At 44.5% G+C, this 18,286-nt stretch overlaps 1 protein-coding gene across 1 annotated transcript in view; it reads left to right on the forward strand.

The window, feature by feature from the left end:
* The window catches only part of cfap70 (cilia and flagella associated protein 70), a 102,519-nt gene extending 84,674 nt beyond the window's left edge, over positions 1 to 17,845 (forward strand). Inside the window, exons 25-29 of the mRNA XM_078559088.1 lie at positions 5,930 to 6,100; positions 11,369 to 11,458; positions 13,954 to 14,055; positions 16,126 to 16,173; positions 17,556 to 17,845. Coding sequence (XP_078415214.1) covers positions 5,930 to 6,100; positions 11,369 to 11,458; positions 13,954 to 14,055; positions 16,126 to 16,173; positions 17,556 to 17,636 — 492 coding nt within the window. The 3' untranslated portion in view covers positions 17,637 to 17,845. The remainder of the gene's footprint in view (positions 1 to 5,929; positions 6,101 to 11,368; positions 11,459 to 13,953; positions 14,056 to 16,125; positions 16,174 to 17,555) is intronic.
* Positions 17,846 to 18,286: the final 441 nt, after the last annotated feature.

Below are 18,286 nucleotides of genomic sequence, written 5' to 3' on the forward strand. Positions count from 1 at the left end.
CCATTAATAAGAGAGACTAGGACCCGAGGGCACAGCCTCAGAGTAAAGGGAAGACCTTTTAGAACAGAGATGAGGAGAAACTTCTTTAGCCAGAGAGTGGTGAATCTATGGAATTCATTGCCACAGAAGGCTGTGGAGGCCAGGTCATTGAGACCGAGATAGATAGGTTCTTGATTGGTAAGGGGATCAAAGGTTACGGGGAGAAAGCGGGAAAATGAGGTTGAGAAACTTATCAGCCATGATTGAATGGCGGAGCAGACTCGATGGGCCAAATGGCCTAATTTCTGCTCCTATGTCTTATGGTCTCCTGAACCTGCCGCGCCGCTAGCCAAGCTGTTCCAATACAGCTAAAAAAACTGGCATGTACCCAGCAACGTGGAAAATTGCCCAGGTATGTCCCATCCAGAAAAAGAAAGACAAGTCCAAAATGGTCAATTACCGTCCCATCAGTCTACTTTCGATCATCAATAAAGTGATGGAAGGGGTCATCAACAATGCTATCGAATGGCACTTGCAAAGAAATAACCTGCTCACTGACGATCACTTTGGGTTCCACCAGGATCACTCGGCTCCTGACCTCATTATAGCCTTAGTTCAAACATGGACAAAAGAGCTGAACTCCAGAGGTGAGGTGAGAGTGACTGCCCTTGACATTAAGACAGCATTTGACTAAGTGTGGCATCAAGGAGCCATAGCAACACTGGAATCAATGGGAATAGGGGAAACTCTCCGCTGCTTTGTGTCATACCTAGTACAAAGGAAGATGGTTGTGTTTGTTGGAGGTCAATCATCTCAGTTCCAGGACATCATGCAGAAGTTCCTCAGGGTAGTGTCCTTGGCCCAATCATCTTCAGCTGCTTCAGCAATGACCTTCCTTCCTTCATAAGGTCAGAAGTGGGGATGTTCGCTGATGATTGTGCAATGTTCGGCACCAATCGCAACTCTTCAGATACCGAAGCAGTCCATGTCTGAATGCAGCAAGACCTGTACAATATTCAGGCTTGGGCTGACAAATGGCAAGTTACAATCACATCACAAGTGCCAGGCAATGACCATTTCCAACAAGATAGAATATAGCCATCACTCCTTGACATTCAACGACATTACAATCGCTGAATCCCTTTCTACCAACATCCTGGGGGTTACCATTGACCAGAAACTGAACTGGAATAACCATATAAATACTGTGGCTACAAGAGCAGGTCAGAGGCTATGAATCCTGTGGCGGGTAACTCACCGTCTGACTCCCCAAAGCCTGTCCACCATCAACCAGACACAAGTCAGGAGTGTGATGGAATACTCTCTACTTGCCTGGATGAGTGCAGCTCCAACAACACTCAAGAAGCTTGACAGCATCCAGGACAAAGCAACCCACTTGATTGGCACCGCATCCTCAAACATTTACTCCCTCCACCACCAACGCACAGTGGCAGCAGTGTGTACCATCTAGAAGATGCACTGCAGGAACTCATCAAGGCTCTTTGAACAGCACCTTCCAAACCACAACCGTTACCATCTAGAAGGACAAGGGCAGCAGATGCATGGGAACACCACCACCTGGAAGTTCTCCTCCAAGCCACACGCTATCCTGACTTGGAAATACATTGCCATTCCTTCACAGTCGCTGGTTCGAAATCCTGGAACTCCCTCCCTAACAGCACTGTGGGTGTCTTCACACCACATGGACTGCAGAGATTCAACAAGGTAGCTCACCATGTTCTCAAGGGCAATTAAAGATGGGCAATAAATGCTGGCCTAATCAGCGACGCACACGTCCCATGAATGAATAAGAAAAAATATTGATAGGAGTGACCACCACACAATCCTTGTGGAAACAAAGTTCTGCCTTTACATTGATGATACCCTCTATTGTATTGTGTGACATTACCACCATGCTAATCAAACAGATCTAGCAATTCAAAATGGGTTATTCATGAGGCAGTGTGGGCCATCATCAGCAGCAGGATTGTATTCAACCACAATCAGTAACCTCATGGTCCAGTGTATCCCCGGTTCTACCATTACTTTCAAGCCAGGGGATCAACCGTGGTTCAATGAAGAGTGCAGGGGTGCATGGCAGGAGCAGCACCAGGTGAGGTGTCAACCTGATGAAGCTACAACACAGGACTACTTGCATGCCAAACAGCTGAAGCAGCATTCAATAGATAGAGCTAAGCGATCCCACAACCAAAGGATCAGATCTAAGCTCTGCAGTCCTGCCACATCAAGTTGTGAATGGTGGTGGACAATTAAACAACTCGCTGGAGGAAGAGTCTCCACAAATATCCCCATCCTCAATGATGGGAGTGCCCAGCACATTAGTGCAAAAGATAAAACTGAAGCATTTGTAACCGTTTTCATCCAGAAGTGCCAGGCAGATGATTCATCTTGGCCTCCCCAGAGATTCCCAGCATCACAGATGCCAGTCTTCCGCCAGTTTGATTCACTCCACGTAATATCAAGAAATGGCTGAAGGCGCTGCATACTGCAAAGGCTATGGGCCCTGGCAATATTCCGACAATGGTACTGAAGCCTTCTGCTCCAGAACCAGCATGCCCCTAGCCAAGCTGTTCCAGTACAGCTACGGCACTGGCATCTAACTGGCAGTGTAGAAAATTGCCCAGGTATGTCCTGTCCACACACAGCAGGACAAATCCAACTGGCCAATTACTGCCCCATCAGTCCACTCTTGATATTAGCAAAGCGATGGAAGGTATTGTTGATAGTGCTATCAAACGGCACTTACTCAGTAATAACCTATTCACTGATGCTGAGTTCGGATTCTGCCAATGAACCACTCAGCTCCTGACCACCTTACAGGCTTGGTCCAAGCACGGACAAAAGAGCTGAGCTTGAGTTGAGGTGGGTGACTGCACCTAACATCAAGGCAGCATTCGGCTGTGTGGCATCAAGGAACCCTAGCAAAACTGAAGTCAATGGGAATCAGGGGAAAAACTCTCTACTGGTTGGAGTCATACCTAGCACAAACGAAGATGGTTGTGGTTGTTGGAGGTCATCTTAGTCCCAGGACATTGCTGCAGTAGCTCCTTAGGGTAGTATCCTAGGCCCAAAGATCTTCAGCTGCTTCATCAATGATCTTCCTTCCATCATAAGGTTAGAAATGGGGATGTTCACTGATGATTGCACAAAGTTCAGCACCATTTGTGACTTCTTAGATACTGAAACAATCCGTGTCCATAGGCAGCAAGACCTGGGCAATATTCAGGCTTGGGCTGACATGTGGCAAATAACATTTGTGCCACACAAGTGCCAGGCAATGACCATCTCCAACAAGAGAGAATCTAACCGTTGCCTCTTGAGATTCAATGGCATTACTATTGCTGAATGCCCCAGTATCAATATCCTGGAAGGGTTACCATTGACCAGAAACTGAATTGGACCAGCCATATAAATAATGTGGCTACATGAGCAGGTCAGAGGCTGGGAATTCTGCACAGAGTAACTCATGTCTTGATTCCTAAGCCTGTCCACCATCTACAAGGTACAGGTTATGAATATGTTGGAATACTCTCCACTTGCCTGGATGAGTACAGCTCCAACAGTGCTCAAGAAGCTTGACACTTTCCAGGTTGCTTGATTGGCATCCCATTCACCACCTTAAATATTCACTCCCTTCACCACCGACGCATAGCACTACAAGGTGCACTGCAGGAATTCACCAAGGCTCCTTCAACAGCACCTTCCAAACTGGCAACTACTACTATCTAGAAGGACAAGGGCAGCAGATACATGGGATGGCATGTAACCTGCATGTTACCATCCAAGTTGCACACCATTGTGATTTGGAACTATATTGCTGTTCCTTCACTGTCACTGAGTCAAAACCCTGAAACTCATCCCATACAGAACTATGGGCGTTGCTATAACACATGGACTGCAGCGCTTCAAGAAGACGGCTCACCACCACCTTCTCAAAGGCAATTAAAGATCAGCAAAAATGCTGGACCAGCCAGCGATGCTCACAGCCCATGAAGGAATAAATTTTAAAAATGCTTTCTCAGAGGCTATTTGAACTCTCTCCTGAATGCAGGGAAAAGGTAGGATCCATAAAAATTTGTGTACACTGAGACTGACAGCACTTTCAGTACACTGTCGGATTCCAGAAGAAATGGTTTTGTAAATTGCAACAAAAATTGTTATCAAATTTAAATCTCAGGTATGCTGATATCGGGTGGGTTTGGGACAATATGCAGAATTTTTTCAGCATTAATGTGTGCCAGGCATTACTGGTGTAAATACAGGGAACTTGGGTGTGCTGATCTTTATCACAAAGCTATGTAGATGAGTGGCAGATCTCAGCATACGCATCAAACCCTTTAAGCTGAATTTGCACTTCTAATTCACTTGTTTTATTTCCGATGCTACTTGCATTAGCGTATATAACTTTTAATAGGGCAATAGACTTTGGCCTCCCTTTATGCCTTGATATTGTTTTTCATGCATATTGGAACTTAACATACTCCTCGGGTCACATTTTTAAATGGCAACCAAGTGGAAAAGGAGGTGGACATGCCTGCAATTTTCCGGCAACGCTGGTGTGCTGCTTTGCTGGCATGTTCCCGCATCTGGGACATTTTAGAAGTGGATGTTTGGGTTGGGGGTGCAGTGGGGCGGGGGATGGTGATGGCTATCAGCCTGCAAGCAGCATGGAACCAATTAAGGCCTTTTAAAGGGCCTATAGGGACACTAATGCTGACACTGCCATTTTGCAGTTAACTACTGAGCCAACCTCTCCCCCGCTGAGGCCAAAACATGATCCAGTGATGGAGGTGGGCTTCTGGTGGCGGACCTGGGTTCCAGCACTACATCTAACATTTCTGACCCCCAAACCACACCCCCCAACCCCCCCCAAAAACTGTGGGCGCAATCATGGGATGGCCAAAGCTGCAACAGCAGACCACCCTTTCGCAGGGTTGGGGAGGGGTGAAGGGGTTCCCCTCCCCAGTCTGCAGTCTGGCAGCTGTGGCCAGCTTTATGCAAATAAGAGTAGTAAAAAAATTAAAGGCTCTTATATCTGAAACCAAGGCCCAGATTTTGCAGTCAGGAGCAAAGCAGTGGTACTTGCTGCTGGCATCGAAGAAAGCTGCCCACAAATATGTAGCAATCTCTGTGGTGAAAATCTCTCTTTTCCCATCATTAGTTTCAATTTGGTGTCAAGTCAAAGAGATCTCCAGGCAGCCAGCAACAGCAATGCCATCAAGCATAATATGCAGCCAGTCACACAGAAATATTCTCACAACAAACCAGGAAGTTAAAAGCACTGATTATCCCTCACTTTTTAATATATCATTTTACACAGAGTGAAATAAAGATTGGGACATGGGATTAAGGTAGAAGTCAAAAGATATTATAAACTTGTAAAAACAATTATTTTAAATGGGATTTTTTTCATAATGAAGAAATTTGTCATTCCACAAATATGTAATTAGCTCTTCCGGGCCATTTATTCTATTCACCAGTAATTATGAACTTAGTACACCAATAAAAACCCAGTTACACTTCATTCAACAAGGTGTAACATTTCTGAGGGTTTTTGCAATGAGGCTAATAGCGTACAGGGCAAGTGATTTCCTCTTGCATGCATTCTTGGGGGACTTCAACACCACAACCTATGAAGAAGCTAAAATCACAGTCAGCAACATGTGGATTTCTGTGGTAAATTGCAAAAGTGTGAACCCCAGAAGTTGCTGTCAGTTTCAGAGGAGTAATGGTAAACACTGACAGTTTCATCGTCATTACTACTGCAAAATCCAGGCCTATGATACTTGTAAATAACTTCCAAATCTATATTTCTTAATATTAATAGTCTACTTTATAGAAAACCAACCATTTTTTTGCATGAATTATCTTTTTATTCTCTTGCATTGGAAGCTGAAGATTGAATTTCCTGACAACTTTGGTTTTTCAGAATCCAGATCTATGGGCTATGCTGGGACATCTAAGCTACATGAAAGAAAATTACACCAAGGCTAAGGAATATTACGAACGTGCTTTGAGTTATGTAAATGATGCACTTGATATGCACACCATCTGCTTGAGACTAGGCTCCATCTATCTGCATGAAGAAAAGCTTCAATCAGTAAGGACAATTAAGTAATTAGTTCAGTTTCAGCTTGCTGTAACGTGCTAGAAGGTAAACAACAATGTATCTAATACATATTAACATTAAAGGAGGAGTTGCAACATTACAATTCAAATTGCATTGAAAACACCTGCAATAGGCGATACCTTTGGGGAAATTCCATTTTAAAAATATCCACAAGTACTTGTGTCACAAAATAATTCCAAAGATGAGTACTGAGACAGTATTCAGGCTTTTTGCAGCAGTTTACATTTGATGGTTGGGCCCCACAATTCTTCTTTACGCCCACGTGGCTATATCATTAATGTTCAGGATTTTTCATAAGCCATGTAAAAGTAACAACAAGTGTCTACTTGGAAGTAAATAAAGTATTCCAATTTTGAATTTCGAATTCAGAAGCGTCGTCTAGCTGAAAAGGTAATGTACGCACTGTTCACTTCCAACCCTCCAATTGGTGGCCCACCAAAGAATTTTGACCAACAGTTAATAAAAAAAATATTGTATTGAATCCAATTCAGCACCTGACAATGCACGTACATTTTCCTGAGTGCGACTGAATACCCTTCAACATTCACATTGAATGTTCCCCTATGCCTGTGTATGAAGATTTAGACAGCATTACCACTAATGTTCCCAAACGGTAACCAGTTATATCGCCACCTTGGAGCCTAAGGGCAGAATCGCCCCTGAATTGCACTAAGTGCGGTAGCAAGCTTGAAAAAAGAAGTTTTACTCGCCAGCCGCAATGGCGGGTTTTTGCACCGCATCGTCCGCTTCCTGGTGCATTCTGCCTCATTAGTAATGCTTTCACGGGAAACACGCCAGACTGCTGGTGGGCAGGCTTGGATTTGCCCACCATGTTGTGACCTCGGCGCTTCCTTGCTCCAGGCGTCATATTTAAAGTGGACCAGGACTGCTCCAGGAGGCGACAGATGGCCCTAAAGCAAAGTTGACGACAGTCCCCAAATTTAATGACATCTCTCTGTGGCGCCTGCTGGACACAGTGGAAGGTTGCCATTGATGTTCTCCAACCCCGCTCAGTCCGCAGGAGATCCACTAGAGTCACCAATCCGGCCTGGGAAGCAGTGGCAGTGGCAGTCAGTGGCGATGGGGCACAGAGGAGGTCAGCCATCCAGTGCATAAAGAGGATGAATGATCTCATCCGTTCCGTCAGGGTAAGCCAACCACTGCAACATCTCAACACACACTCCCAAACCCATCACACATCCACAGGGATCTCTCACCTCAAGGGACATCACCACTAACTCTCACACACACCCTCACATCTCCATCAGGCTCATATCCTCTGAAGCTCACATCCTCATCCCGTCCATGGCTCCGCTCACCACACACATTCCACGCATCCTCATCATCTGCTGTGACATGCATCCTGCTCACACTCTTTCCATCTGTTTTCCTGCAGGAGAAGCTGGCTCACAACAGGAGGGAGAAGTCCCAGATCAGCGGTGGAGTGGCTGACATTAGGCCCCACACTCACTTTGAGAAGCGTGCCATTGTGCTGACAGGCGAGGACCTGGACCGTGCCTGCGGCAATGATGAGGTCAGCGATGAACACGCATGTGAGGATCCTGCACCAGATCATCCCTCTCTTAACACAACTGTGAGTGCTCTCTCCTGTTTTTGACTCCATGCACTAATTATCTCTACTTTGGTTCACAGAATGCTCTGCCAAGTGACCGACGCTCTCAGCCAGCCAGTCCCTCAGCTCCATCCAGGTCCTCACCTGCATGCCAAGATTACAACTCCTCCATGGAAGAGCTGGAAATAAGCAGTCTGGAAGACCTGTCACAGCGCTTACCCACACCCCCCACCAACACAGAGAGACACACTTCCATGGCACCTAGATCTAGAGCAGGCTCGGGTTCATAATCTGGTGGTCACCACACGGACACGTGTCTGCAGTAGAAGGAGGCAGTTTCAGCTGAGCTACCTAGCACTTGAAGGATTGCTGGGGAAGAGGCATCTGTCAGGCCGAGTCAGATGGTGAACCTCTGGACTCGGCCTTCCAACTCATCAAGGAGAGTTGATGGAAGGCGGGGGATCATCACACAGAGCTGATGGAAGCCCTCAGCTGAGTGGCATGCGAGTCGGACGAATGCGTTCGCCTGCTCTCTGAAGTTGCGCCCACATGTGCAGGTATGGAGGTCTCCGTGGGAAGGATGGCAGACGCCATGGAGGCCCTGGTCCAGCAGAACACGGAGATGCGTGCAGACCTGCAGTCCATCGCGGTAGCCATGGGTGAGTTCCCGCAGTGGCAACATGAGAGGGAGACGGGCACCTTGATGTACCTCCTGGTGCTCCTTCCCAGGATGGAGCCTTCGGGCACCCAAAGGGAGGAAGAGCAGCAGCTGGACACCCCTGGGTCATCCACTGAGGTACCTGAGGCTGTCTGCTCTCTCTGACTCCCCTTTGCCTGTGACCACCTAAGCCTTGTCCTCTGTCACCGCAGAGGGAGCAGCTGGCTCACAGGAGGACAGCCAAAGCAAGCCGGGGCCCAAGGATGCACACCAAAGTTATCAGAAGCAACAGGGCCAATAATTGCACAAGCTGTCTCCACCCCTGCTGTGGATGTCAGGGCAGCACCTTGAAGAAGTGAAAAGCAAAATACTGCAGATGCTGGAAATCTGAAATAAAAACAGAAAATGCTGGGAAAAACGCAGCAGGTCTTTCAGCATCTGTGAAGAGAGAAATGGAGTTAATGTTTAGAGTCTGTATGACTCTACTTCAAAGCTAAAGAGAAGGAGAAATGTGATGGATTTTATACTGTTTAAGAGGGGGTGGAGTAAAATAGAATGTCAGGGATAGGAGAGATTGACAAAGATATGATGGACACAAATCAAAGGGAGTGTTAATGGTAGTGTTAAAGACTAAATAAGGTGCTAATAGTGGCACAGTTAATGGTCATGTTAAAGACTAAAGAAGGCGCTGATAGTGGAATAGTTAATGGCATATGGCACTATCAGCACCTTCTTTAGTCTTTAACCCTACCATTAACACACCCTGTCTTGCGTCCATGATATTTTTGTCAATCTCTCCTGTGCCCCCCAACCTATCCCTGACCTTTTATTTTGCTTTACTTGCTCCAACCCCTCTTAAACAGTTTAAAACCCATGATATTTCTACTTCTCTAGTTCTGAAGAAGTCATACGGACATGAAACGTTAACTCTGTTTCTCTCTCCACAGATGCTGCCAGGCCTGCTGAGCTTTTCCAGCACTCTCTTTTTATTCCTAGAAGTGGTAGACCTAGAAAATTAAGAAATTCTGATCAAAGTGGTTGCATGGGTGAAAACATTTTGTCAGTTAATAATCTGAAAATATATTCAATCTCACTGAATGATGTGTAATGTTGTCTTTCAGCTTCATTTACAGGCTTTGTGAGTGTTCCCCCTGCCTTACTGGCAATTCAGCCGCATGCAACTGGACCACAAGTGATTCTGGAAGGAGAAGTGTATGTAACAGGGCCTTTTGGAGCCTTGTGGAAGCACTCTCCCATGCATGTGGAGCCTTCATCCATCACACTCATTTCACTGTCCCGAGCATTTTCAGTGCTGCCTGCTGGGGCTCCCTTTCAGTTGTCAAGCTGAGCTGACCTGCATCTCTGCCCGCCCATTGATTTGCACTCCCATGCAGAACCTGTGCCCATCCAAGATGAGGCTTTGCTCACTTTCGATTTCGAAAAGATGGTAGTGGTCAAATTCCTCATGAGCTCCCCCAACATTTTCCCTCCCCTAGTCATCCATGTCCTTTTCCCCCATAACCATAGACCCCCTGGCATAACCTCTGATCTCCCCACTGTTACCTGCCAGCCTGAACCCTTGTCATTCCAGGATGTCCAGGTGAACGTGCACATTTTCTACCTTCCTTAAAATCCCCACCCCATCCAGGTTGACCGTCCTGACCTCCTCCTTCCCACCCCTCATGTCTGTGTTTACCTCCATGTTCCCACCAACCACCCTCGCTGCCCCTTCTACCAAAACTGTTGCACCCTCACCATACCACCCTACTGGTTCCCTCTGCCCCCTATGACTCTAACCATCTCATCCTACCACACCCACCCTGGGTTCACTCCCCAAGAGACGGTCATTGACTCTACACACCTCTTCTTTGCTCGTTCGCCTGAATATTTCACCTCACCCCCTCCCCCCTTTGCCGATCACCTGTACCAGTCCATGTGAAGCCCATGAAGTTCCGAAGCCTCAGCGAAGTCGAAGCTGCTGAGACCTAGAGACCTCCCACCTTCCGAAAGCTGCTTTGCGATGGAGCCAAGTGCATGAGGATCCACCCACCATGCGTTGCATGTGTTCCTCCAGGGTCCGGTAGCTGTAGGCCTCCATCATCTTCTCCTCAGATGTCCGCAATCTGAGCAAAGCCCTAAAGGAAAGTCCTGACTTCTGCACGTCACGCTTGTCTCTGTGTTCTGGGCCAGCGTGTTTTCCCGCCGGCATAATGGTAAATTGGGCGATGGAGGCTGTTGGGCCTTACTTTGCATCCCATTAGCGGGATGTAAATTGGATTTATGCCGGCGTCCAGCCGGATTGGCGATCCGCCATGGCAAACAGCAGGGGTGGGAAGGAGGAGGTCGAGACGATCAATGTGGATGGGGTGGAGATTTTAAGGAAAGTAGGCAAGGTGCACGTTCTTGCTGTGATTTCACGCTGGCTTGAAACCGATTTCTGCCCCTCTCACCGAATTCTCCACCCCCCCCCGCCCCCCATGACACCTGCTGCAAACGGGAGCGGATGATTCTGCCCTTAGTTTTTGTGCCTTCTACTTTCGATATGCACTGTTAGTTTTCGCCTGCCCTTCACTTAGTGGTTGCACACCCAGACACTGAATTCAGTATGAAAACCGATTGCGCTTAACAGCATCACGCAACTTTCCCTTTGCCCTTGATCCAACCTCTTACTCATAAATCTCAAACCAGTTGTTAAATTGAAGTTTGTTAAGAATTAAGAGGTTTTTCACCTCTTAAGGATGTGTAACCTTTGAATCTACCTTCTTAGTGTCTAACCACTCAAGTACTGTTACCCCTTCCAAAATGTGAGGTTTGGGACCATATTAAATATTTGCACTGCATGAGGATCCCCATGCATTTTATATATTCAGTGGTCGACACAAAAAACCTTAATGACACCAGATGTGGAAAACCAGTCACAACCAATGTTGCAGAGCAGCTTTATTTACTTCTATAGTTTATTTATATTTATAAACGATCTGATTGTTATTTCTAATGTGTTTTTCAGAATAAATCAGCCAAATCTACCTACCTGTTTGCCTCCCAGAGAACTCCATCCAGCTTGTCCTGGCTAGGAGTTGGCATTGCCTGCTATAGGGTGAGTAGACAAGAAATACTGGAAATATTCAGCAGGTCAGGCAGTATCGAGGGAAAGAAGAACAGATTTAGCGGGCAGGAATTTTAGACCCTGATGGGGGCAAGTGTGAAAATTAGCACTGCCAGCTGGTTTTACATTGCTGTTCCTGTTACTAGCAACTTTCCTCAGGACAGGGGCAGGCAGACCCAGGATTTGGAATTAGGCCAATTAGTCCTGTTAAAGAGCTCATTGTCATCTCATTCAGAACCAGTTTGAAATTTTGGTGGGGATGCACAGGTTACAGCAGGATCAGGGACAGATTAAGTGCATAGAGGTGGCGACACAGCGGGGAATTGGTCATGGCGACATCATATTATTAGGTAAGCCCATATAAGGGAGCAAGGCTGAGCGGGACCCTTGGCTGTTGACACACATGTACCATTGAGTGTATAGTGGTTGTGGGGAGAGTGGTTTGTATGCTCTCGGGCAGTGTAGGGGGTTCAGACTCTCCTGGTATCGCTGGGATGTAAGAGGAGGGGGCTAGGGTTCCAGACATTATTGAGAGTGCAAATAAGGCAACAGCTGGCGGTGAGGAAGGGCACCTTCCTCTCCCTCCCAGAACCATGATAGGGTCCCCTTTGTCCTCACTTTTCACCCCACCAGCCTCTGCATTCAAAGGATCATCGTCTGCCCTTTCCGCCAACTCCAGCATGATGCCACTGCCAATCGCATCTTCCCTTCACCCTCCTGTCGGCATTCCGTAGGGACCGTTCCCCCCGGGACACCCTGGTCCACACCTCCATCATCCCCAACATCTCAACCCCCTTCCACGGCACCTTCCCATGTAATCGCAGAAGGTGCAACACCTGCCCCTTTACTTCCCCTCCTCCTCACCATCCAAGGGCCCAAACACTCATTTCAAGTGAAGCAGCACTTCCATCAATTTGGTCTACTGCATTCACTGCTCCCAATGCAGTCTCCTCTACATTGGAGAGACCAAACACAGATTGGGTGACCGCTTTGCCGAACACCTTCAGTCTGTCCACAAACATGATCGAGACCTTCCTGTCGCTTGCCATTTCAACACTCCACCCTGCTCTCATGCCCACATGTCCGTCCTTGGCCTGCTGCAATGTTCCAGTGAAGCTCAACGCAAACTGGAGGAACAGCACCTCATCTTCCAATTAGGCACTTGACAGCCTTCTGGACTTAACATTGAGTTCAACGACTTCAGATCATGAACTCTCTCCTCCATCCTCACCCTTTTTTGATCCCCTTTTTTCAAATATTTATCTTTTAATTTTTATATATATATTTTTCCCCACCTATTTCTATTATTATTTTTTAAAATTTATTTCCATTCACTATTTTGTCCCCACCTTTTAGCCTATTTTGATCTTTTCTCCCACACAATCCTCTCCCCCCACCCCACCCCCACTAGGGCCATCTGTCACTTGCTCATCCTGCTTTCTACTCTTAAAGCACCTCCTTTAGCCAGTATCACCATCATCAGCACCCCTTCGACCTTTTGTTTATGACGTCTTTTGCAATCTCTGTACTACCTCCACCTATCACTGGCCCTCTATCCAGCTTCACCAGTCCCACCCACCTCCCCTCCCCCACCGCCCCCACCTAACAATATATATTTCACCACATTTTTACTTCTCTTTAGTTCTGAAGAAGAGTCATACGGACTCGAAACGTTAACTCTGTCTTTCTCTCCACAGATGCTGTCAGACCTGCTGAGTTTGGAAATATATTGCCTTTCTTTCATTGCTACTGGGTCAAAATCATGGAACTCCCATCCTAACAGCATTATTGTTGTACCAACACCACATGAACAGCAACAGTTCAAGCAGGCAGCTCACCGCCACCTTCCCAGTGGCCATTAGGAATGGGCAATAAGCCCTGGCCTTGCTAAGAATTTAAAAATAATTTTAAACTAAATATCCATCAAACCGTTAGGTTGCAGTAACAACAACTTGAATTTATCTAGTGCCTTGAACATAGAAGAACATCTCAGAGGCCTAATAAGACCAAACTGGACACTGAGCCAAAGAAGATATAGGGAGGGGTGACCAAACACGTGGCCAGAGTGACAGCTTTTAAGGAGGGGCCTTAAAGGAGGCAAGGAGGGCAGAAGAGATTAAGGAGCAAATTCCAAAGTGTGAAGCCTAAATAGCAATTTCTTAGAACTTGTGTGCAAATGAATTGCTCCATTTATGTACAAAACAACGGTAATTAAAAAAAGGAACGGCATTGCATTAAATTGTGTTTTAAGTTCCCCAAAGAGAGATGCATTGTGCATGAGAGATGTAAATATTGGAAGGAAAATTAATTAAAAAAAGGAAAATAACTTTTTAAAAGAATTGCGTAAGTACTGAGCATCTCTAAATACATGTTTCAAGAGATGCTAAGCATAGTTGAGGCTAATTATCTTTGATCTTTGGTGCTTTTGTAATGCCTTGTTCAAAAACAACTGATTAATTCTCTGTTTCTTTCCTGTACCTACACAGCTTAACGAACTGACAAATGCTGAAGATGCACTCTGTGAAGCAAATATTCTGTGTAACATGAATGCAGAGGTCTGGGGCTACCTCTCACTGGTGTGCTTAAAGGTACTGAAAATCTTTTTGAATGGAAATAATTTCATATTGTGACAGATATAATTAGTTATGGTCACCTTGCTCATTAACTGCTAATCCGCTCAAATTTACAAAACTCATTCCCTCTTAAAAAATTTATAGATAATGACAGTGGCTGGTGTACTCTGGACAGAAAAGGTCCAAGCTCAACCTTGAGTCTGTGCTGAGTTAGCATATTTAACCTGGGGAGGCAGGAGGTTGTTACCATTTAGTGTCAGTCTGGGTAAGAGGGTGGATTTGAGCCCCTACTTCAGAAATTAACATGTATTTTAGGCTGACACCTGAGTACAGTATTGGGATTGTGCTGCATTTTTATGGTGCTTTCTTTCAGATGCCTTATTCAACAAAGATATTCTCAGTTCAGTTCAGTTTGGTACCATTCTAAACAGAGTAGCCAGTTCTTCCAGGGCCTGAGCCAGTATTTTGCCCTTAGCTTATGCCACCAAAACAGATCAACTGGTCATTTTGTTGATTTGCTGTTTCTTGGACCTTGCATTGTGCAAATTTACTGCTGTGCCAGCCAGCATGGACCATCTAAGGACCTGAAGATGTAAAAGTTGCTATACAAATAGATCTTATTTGGCCTGAGCACCCCTGAGCTAGGGAAGGAAAATATTTCTATTCCTCATTGCCTTTTTTGTGGTCCCTTGTCAGAATCACAGAACTGTTACAACAAAGGAGGAGGCCATTGTGAACATTGGGTGAAGATAGGATTTAGTTGGCTTGTGCTTCCTATAATATAATAGCCTGCCAACTAAAAGACACATAAGTCAAACATGAAAATGATCAATTAACATCAGGTACCTGCCTCATCCAACATTCCTGCTGCAATTTCTAACCATATATCAGCATCTTCAGGAGAGGAAGGGAGAAAATAGGAAAATAATTTTTTTAAATTTCTCATATCTCACTCAACATTTATACAGCAAGTAAGATTTTTTATTCTTTCATGGAATGTGGCCGTTGCTGGCAAGGCCAGCATTTGTTGACTACTCCTAATTGCTGTGAACTGAGTGGCTTGCTGGGCCATTTCAGAGGCAGTTAAGTCAACCACATTGCTGTGGGTCTGGAATCACGTGTAGACCTGAACAGGTAAGGATGGCAGATTCCTTTCCCTAAAGGACATTAGTGAACCGGATGGGTTTTTACAGCAATTGTTGATAGTTTCATAGCCTGAGAGAAACTTTCAAAGCTTTCAATTCCTGATTTATTTTACTAATTGGATTAAATTCCACCAACTGCCGTGGTGGGATTTGCACCCAGATCTGAAACTGTTAAAAAATTAAAACGTGCATTGGTTTGATGCCTTTCTCTAATATTTTCTAAAGTTCAAGAAACATACTGTTCAGAAAGAAACATTCTCATATAGTCTGTTTCCTTACATTCTGCTTTCACAATGTTAAATAGTTTGGCTGGGATTTTCCAGTCCCGCTACCCACAAAGTCGATGGACTTTTTGCAGGTTTGCCAAATTTTCCATCCCGCCTGGCCAGAAATGGGACTGGAAAATCCCGGCCTTCATTTCTAGCACAGAGGATTTCTCAGAAATTCACTGAAGATTGCTTCTGATAATCTTGAAAAATTTTTGTCACAAATGTAATCTTTCAATCAAATTAATAGAAATGATAACAGGCAAGTTCTGTAATGAGCAGTAGACTACGTGAGCTGTTAAGGTGAAAATGATCCCCATTACACCATATATCTTTGGAGTCTTACACCTTTAACAGGAATAATTCTAGTCTTGAGAGCTTTTCAGCAGAACAATGAATCAAGCTTGCTCTTTAAAAAAGGGCAAGTGGGTATATGGCTTAGTGTAAGCGTATTTTACTGATCATCTTCAATCCACTCTTGTAGCATTTTATATATGACTAAAGACAGGACATGATTATAATTTTTTTATTTAGAAAAATTATTTTGTATTTTATCAGATGTTCCAATGTTTGTTTTTTGGAAGCATTGCAATGCAGCTGCAGTCCTAATTGCCTCTTGCTGTATCTGTCCTGAGTTCGATTACACTAATTTGATTTATTTCTCATTGTTTCAGACGGGGAGAAAACTAGAAGCGGAGCAAACCTATAAATATGCAGTAAAGGTTTGTTTCAAGACTGACTTGGTTTTGTTTACCTCCTGCTCTAATAGCTTATTATGGAGGTTGCAACAGAAAGCAACAAAGGAGTAGGCCATGCAACCCCTTAAGCCTGTTCCGCTATTCAGTGAGATCATTACTGATCTGCTCCATTCATACACCTTGGCCCCATATCCCTCAATACACTTGGTGAGCTAAAATCTGTGGATCTCAAATTTAAAATGATTAATTGAGCTTGCATCGACAGCTTTTTGTGGGAAAGAGCTTCACCCTTCTACCTCCTTTTGTGTGAAGAAGTGGTTTCTAACTTTACTTCTTATTTTGAGTCTTAGACTCTCTCACCAGTGGAAAAAGTGTCTTTCTAACCCGTCAATTTATTTCAAAGTCCTCAATCAAATTACTCCTAGAGCTTCAATAATGCAGGGAATACAAACCTTGTTTATGTAATTTCTCCTCATAATTTAGCCCTCGGGACCCTGGTAACATTCCAGTAAATCTGCATTGCACTCCATCCAAAGCTATTTTATCTTTTCAACAGTGCAGTGCCCAGAACAGAACACAGTTATGATTGAACTAGGGAAAGCTTTGCAGGTTCTAACAACAGCCTTGTGATTGGGCAGTTTGTTTTCACTGGTAGTTTCAATCAAAGAAAAGTAATTGTGACTGCATGTAAATGGTAATGTAACTTGAACACGGTGCTTCCAGTATATATGCATGTATAGCTGTGATGTAAATCTAGCTTGGGTGACTTCTTTTACAGACCACAAGCAGAGTGAGTTAATTTACAATCAGGCTGAGCCTCAGATTTATATGACACATTTTCTGCCCAAGTTCCATTTCTTAGCATTTGTGAGGAGTCACCAAATTTAGACAAGGCAACATTCAGTGAGGAAAATTTTTGACTCAACTCAGCATCTTTTTGTTCAAAGCCTTCAGAGGCCCAAGGTTACTTGGTTGCCCAGCCCCAAACATTCTGTGCCAGAGAATGTTACATGGTTTGGAAGGAAAACAATAAAACCGAGTGTGCTAGGGAGGAGGAGGGGATGTGATGGTATGGGAGTAGTCGGCATGAGCAGAGGGAGGACCATTTGCTGAAGAGCTTTCGAGTTACAACGCAAAATGCTTGTTGCTTTCTGTAAACTTAGTTTTCAATTATTAAAAATGTTGGCTAAGGATCAAACTATGCAAAGAATCCAAAAATGCCATTAGAAATAGGAATCGTGGCAGATTCTTCTTCTAATGAGAAACATACTTTTAGGATTATTGCACATTCAACTGAGGGATAAGTGTAAATCAATAAATGAAATTCAAGCAGACAATGGTGGACTGTCAACTGGAGAAACATATTAGTGTTAATGCTAATTTGCAGTATGTTTTGTTTTCCATAGTTAAACCTTCAAAATAAACAGCTTCTTGATGAGATTCATCAGCTGCAGAAAACACTTGGCTTTGGAAACCCTTCACTTTGAACCCATTGTAATCCATCAGTTCTTACATAAGCTCTGTGCTTCCTTAGACAGTCTATGTTTTTTTTCATCTTGATTACTTTATCATTACAGCTGTAAAAGGTGTGATTTTTGGCTAATATAAAACCTGCCTTATATACAAATGCTAAAGTGTACCCCAAGATGTGAACGATTCCATGATGTTGCAAAAACAATAAAATGTATTTTGAAAACATTGTGTTTTCTGGTGTTTGTGATGGTGTTGTAGATCCCATTCTCTTCTCCCCTTTCTTCTGCCATTTTTAAAGTTCAATTAAGGTACATACAGTATATATACTCTTAACTGAAATAAAACTGTTACATACGTATCTGTTAGGCTTCTGTCTCATCAGCAACATTACAGTATTGGAATACTAGGGCAGAATAGCAATACACCATAGTGATAAGTTAATGGACCAGCTTTTCTTCTTTCAGTGACTTTTTGTAAATATAATTTCACCACTGACAAAAAGACATATTCATGCATGTGACTTATTCATTTTTCTCTCATATATTTTGAAAATAGTAGCAGAATGTGCAGTGCAGTGCATTGAAGCACTGACATTTGACACCAGGGGCCAGATTTTTGCTACTGAGACAGGTACATAGCTCGAGTCGGGAAATTTCCTGACTTG

Source organism: Cetorhinus maximus, chromosome 15, assembly GCF_964194155.1.
Source record: "Cetorhinus maximus chromosome 15, sCetMax3.hap1.1, whole genome shotgun sequence".
In the NCBI taxonomy this organism is placed as follows: domain Eukaryota; kingdom Metazoa; phylum Chordata; class Chondrichthyes; order Lamniformes; family Cetorhinidae; genus Cetorhinus; species Cetorhinus maximus.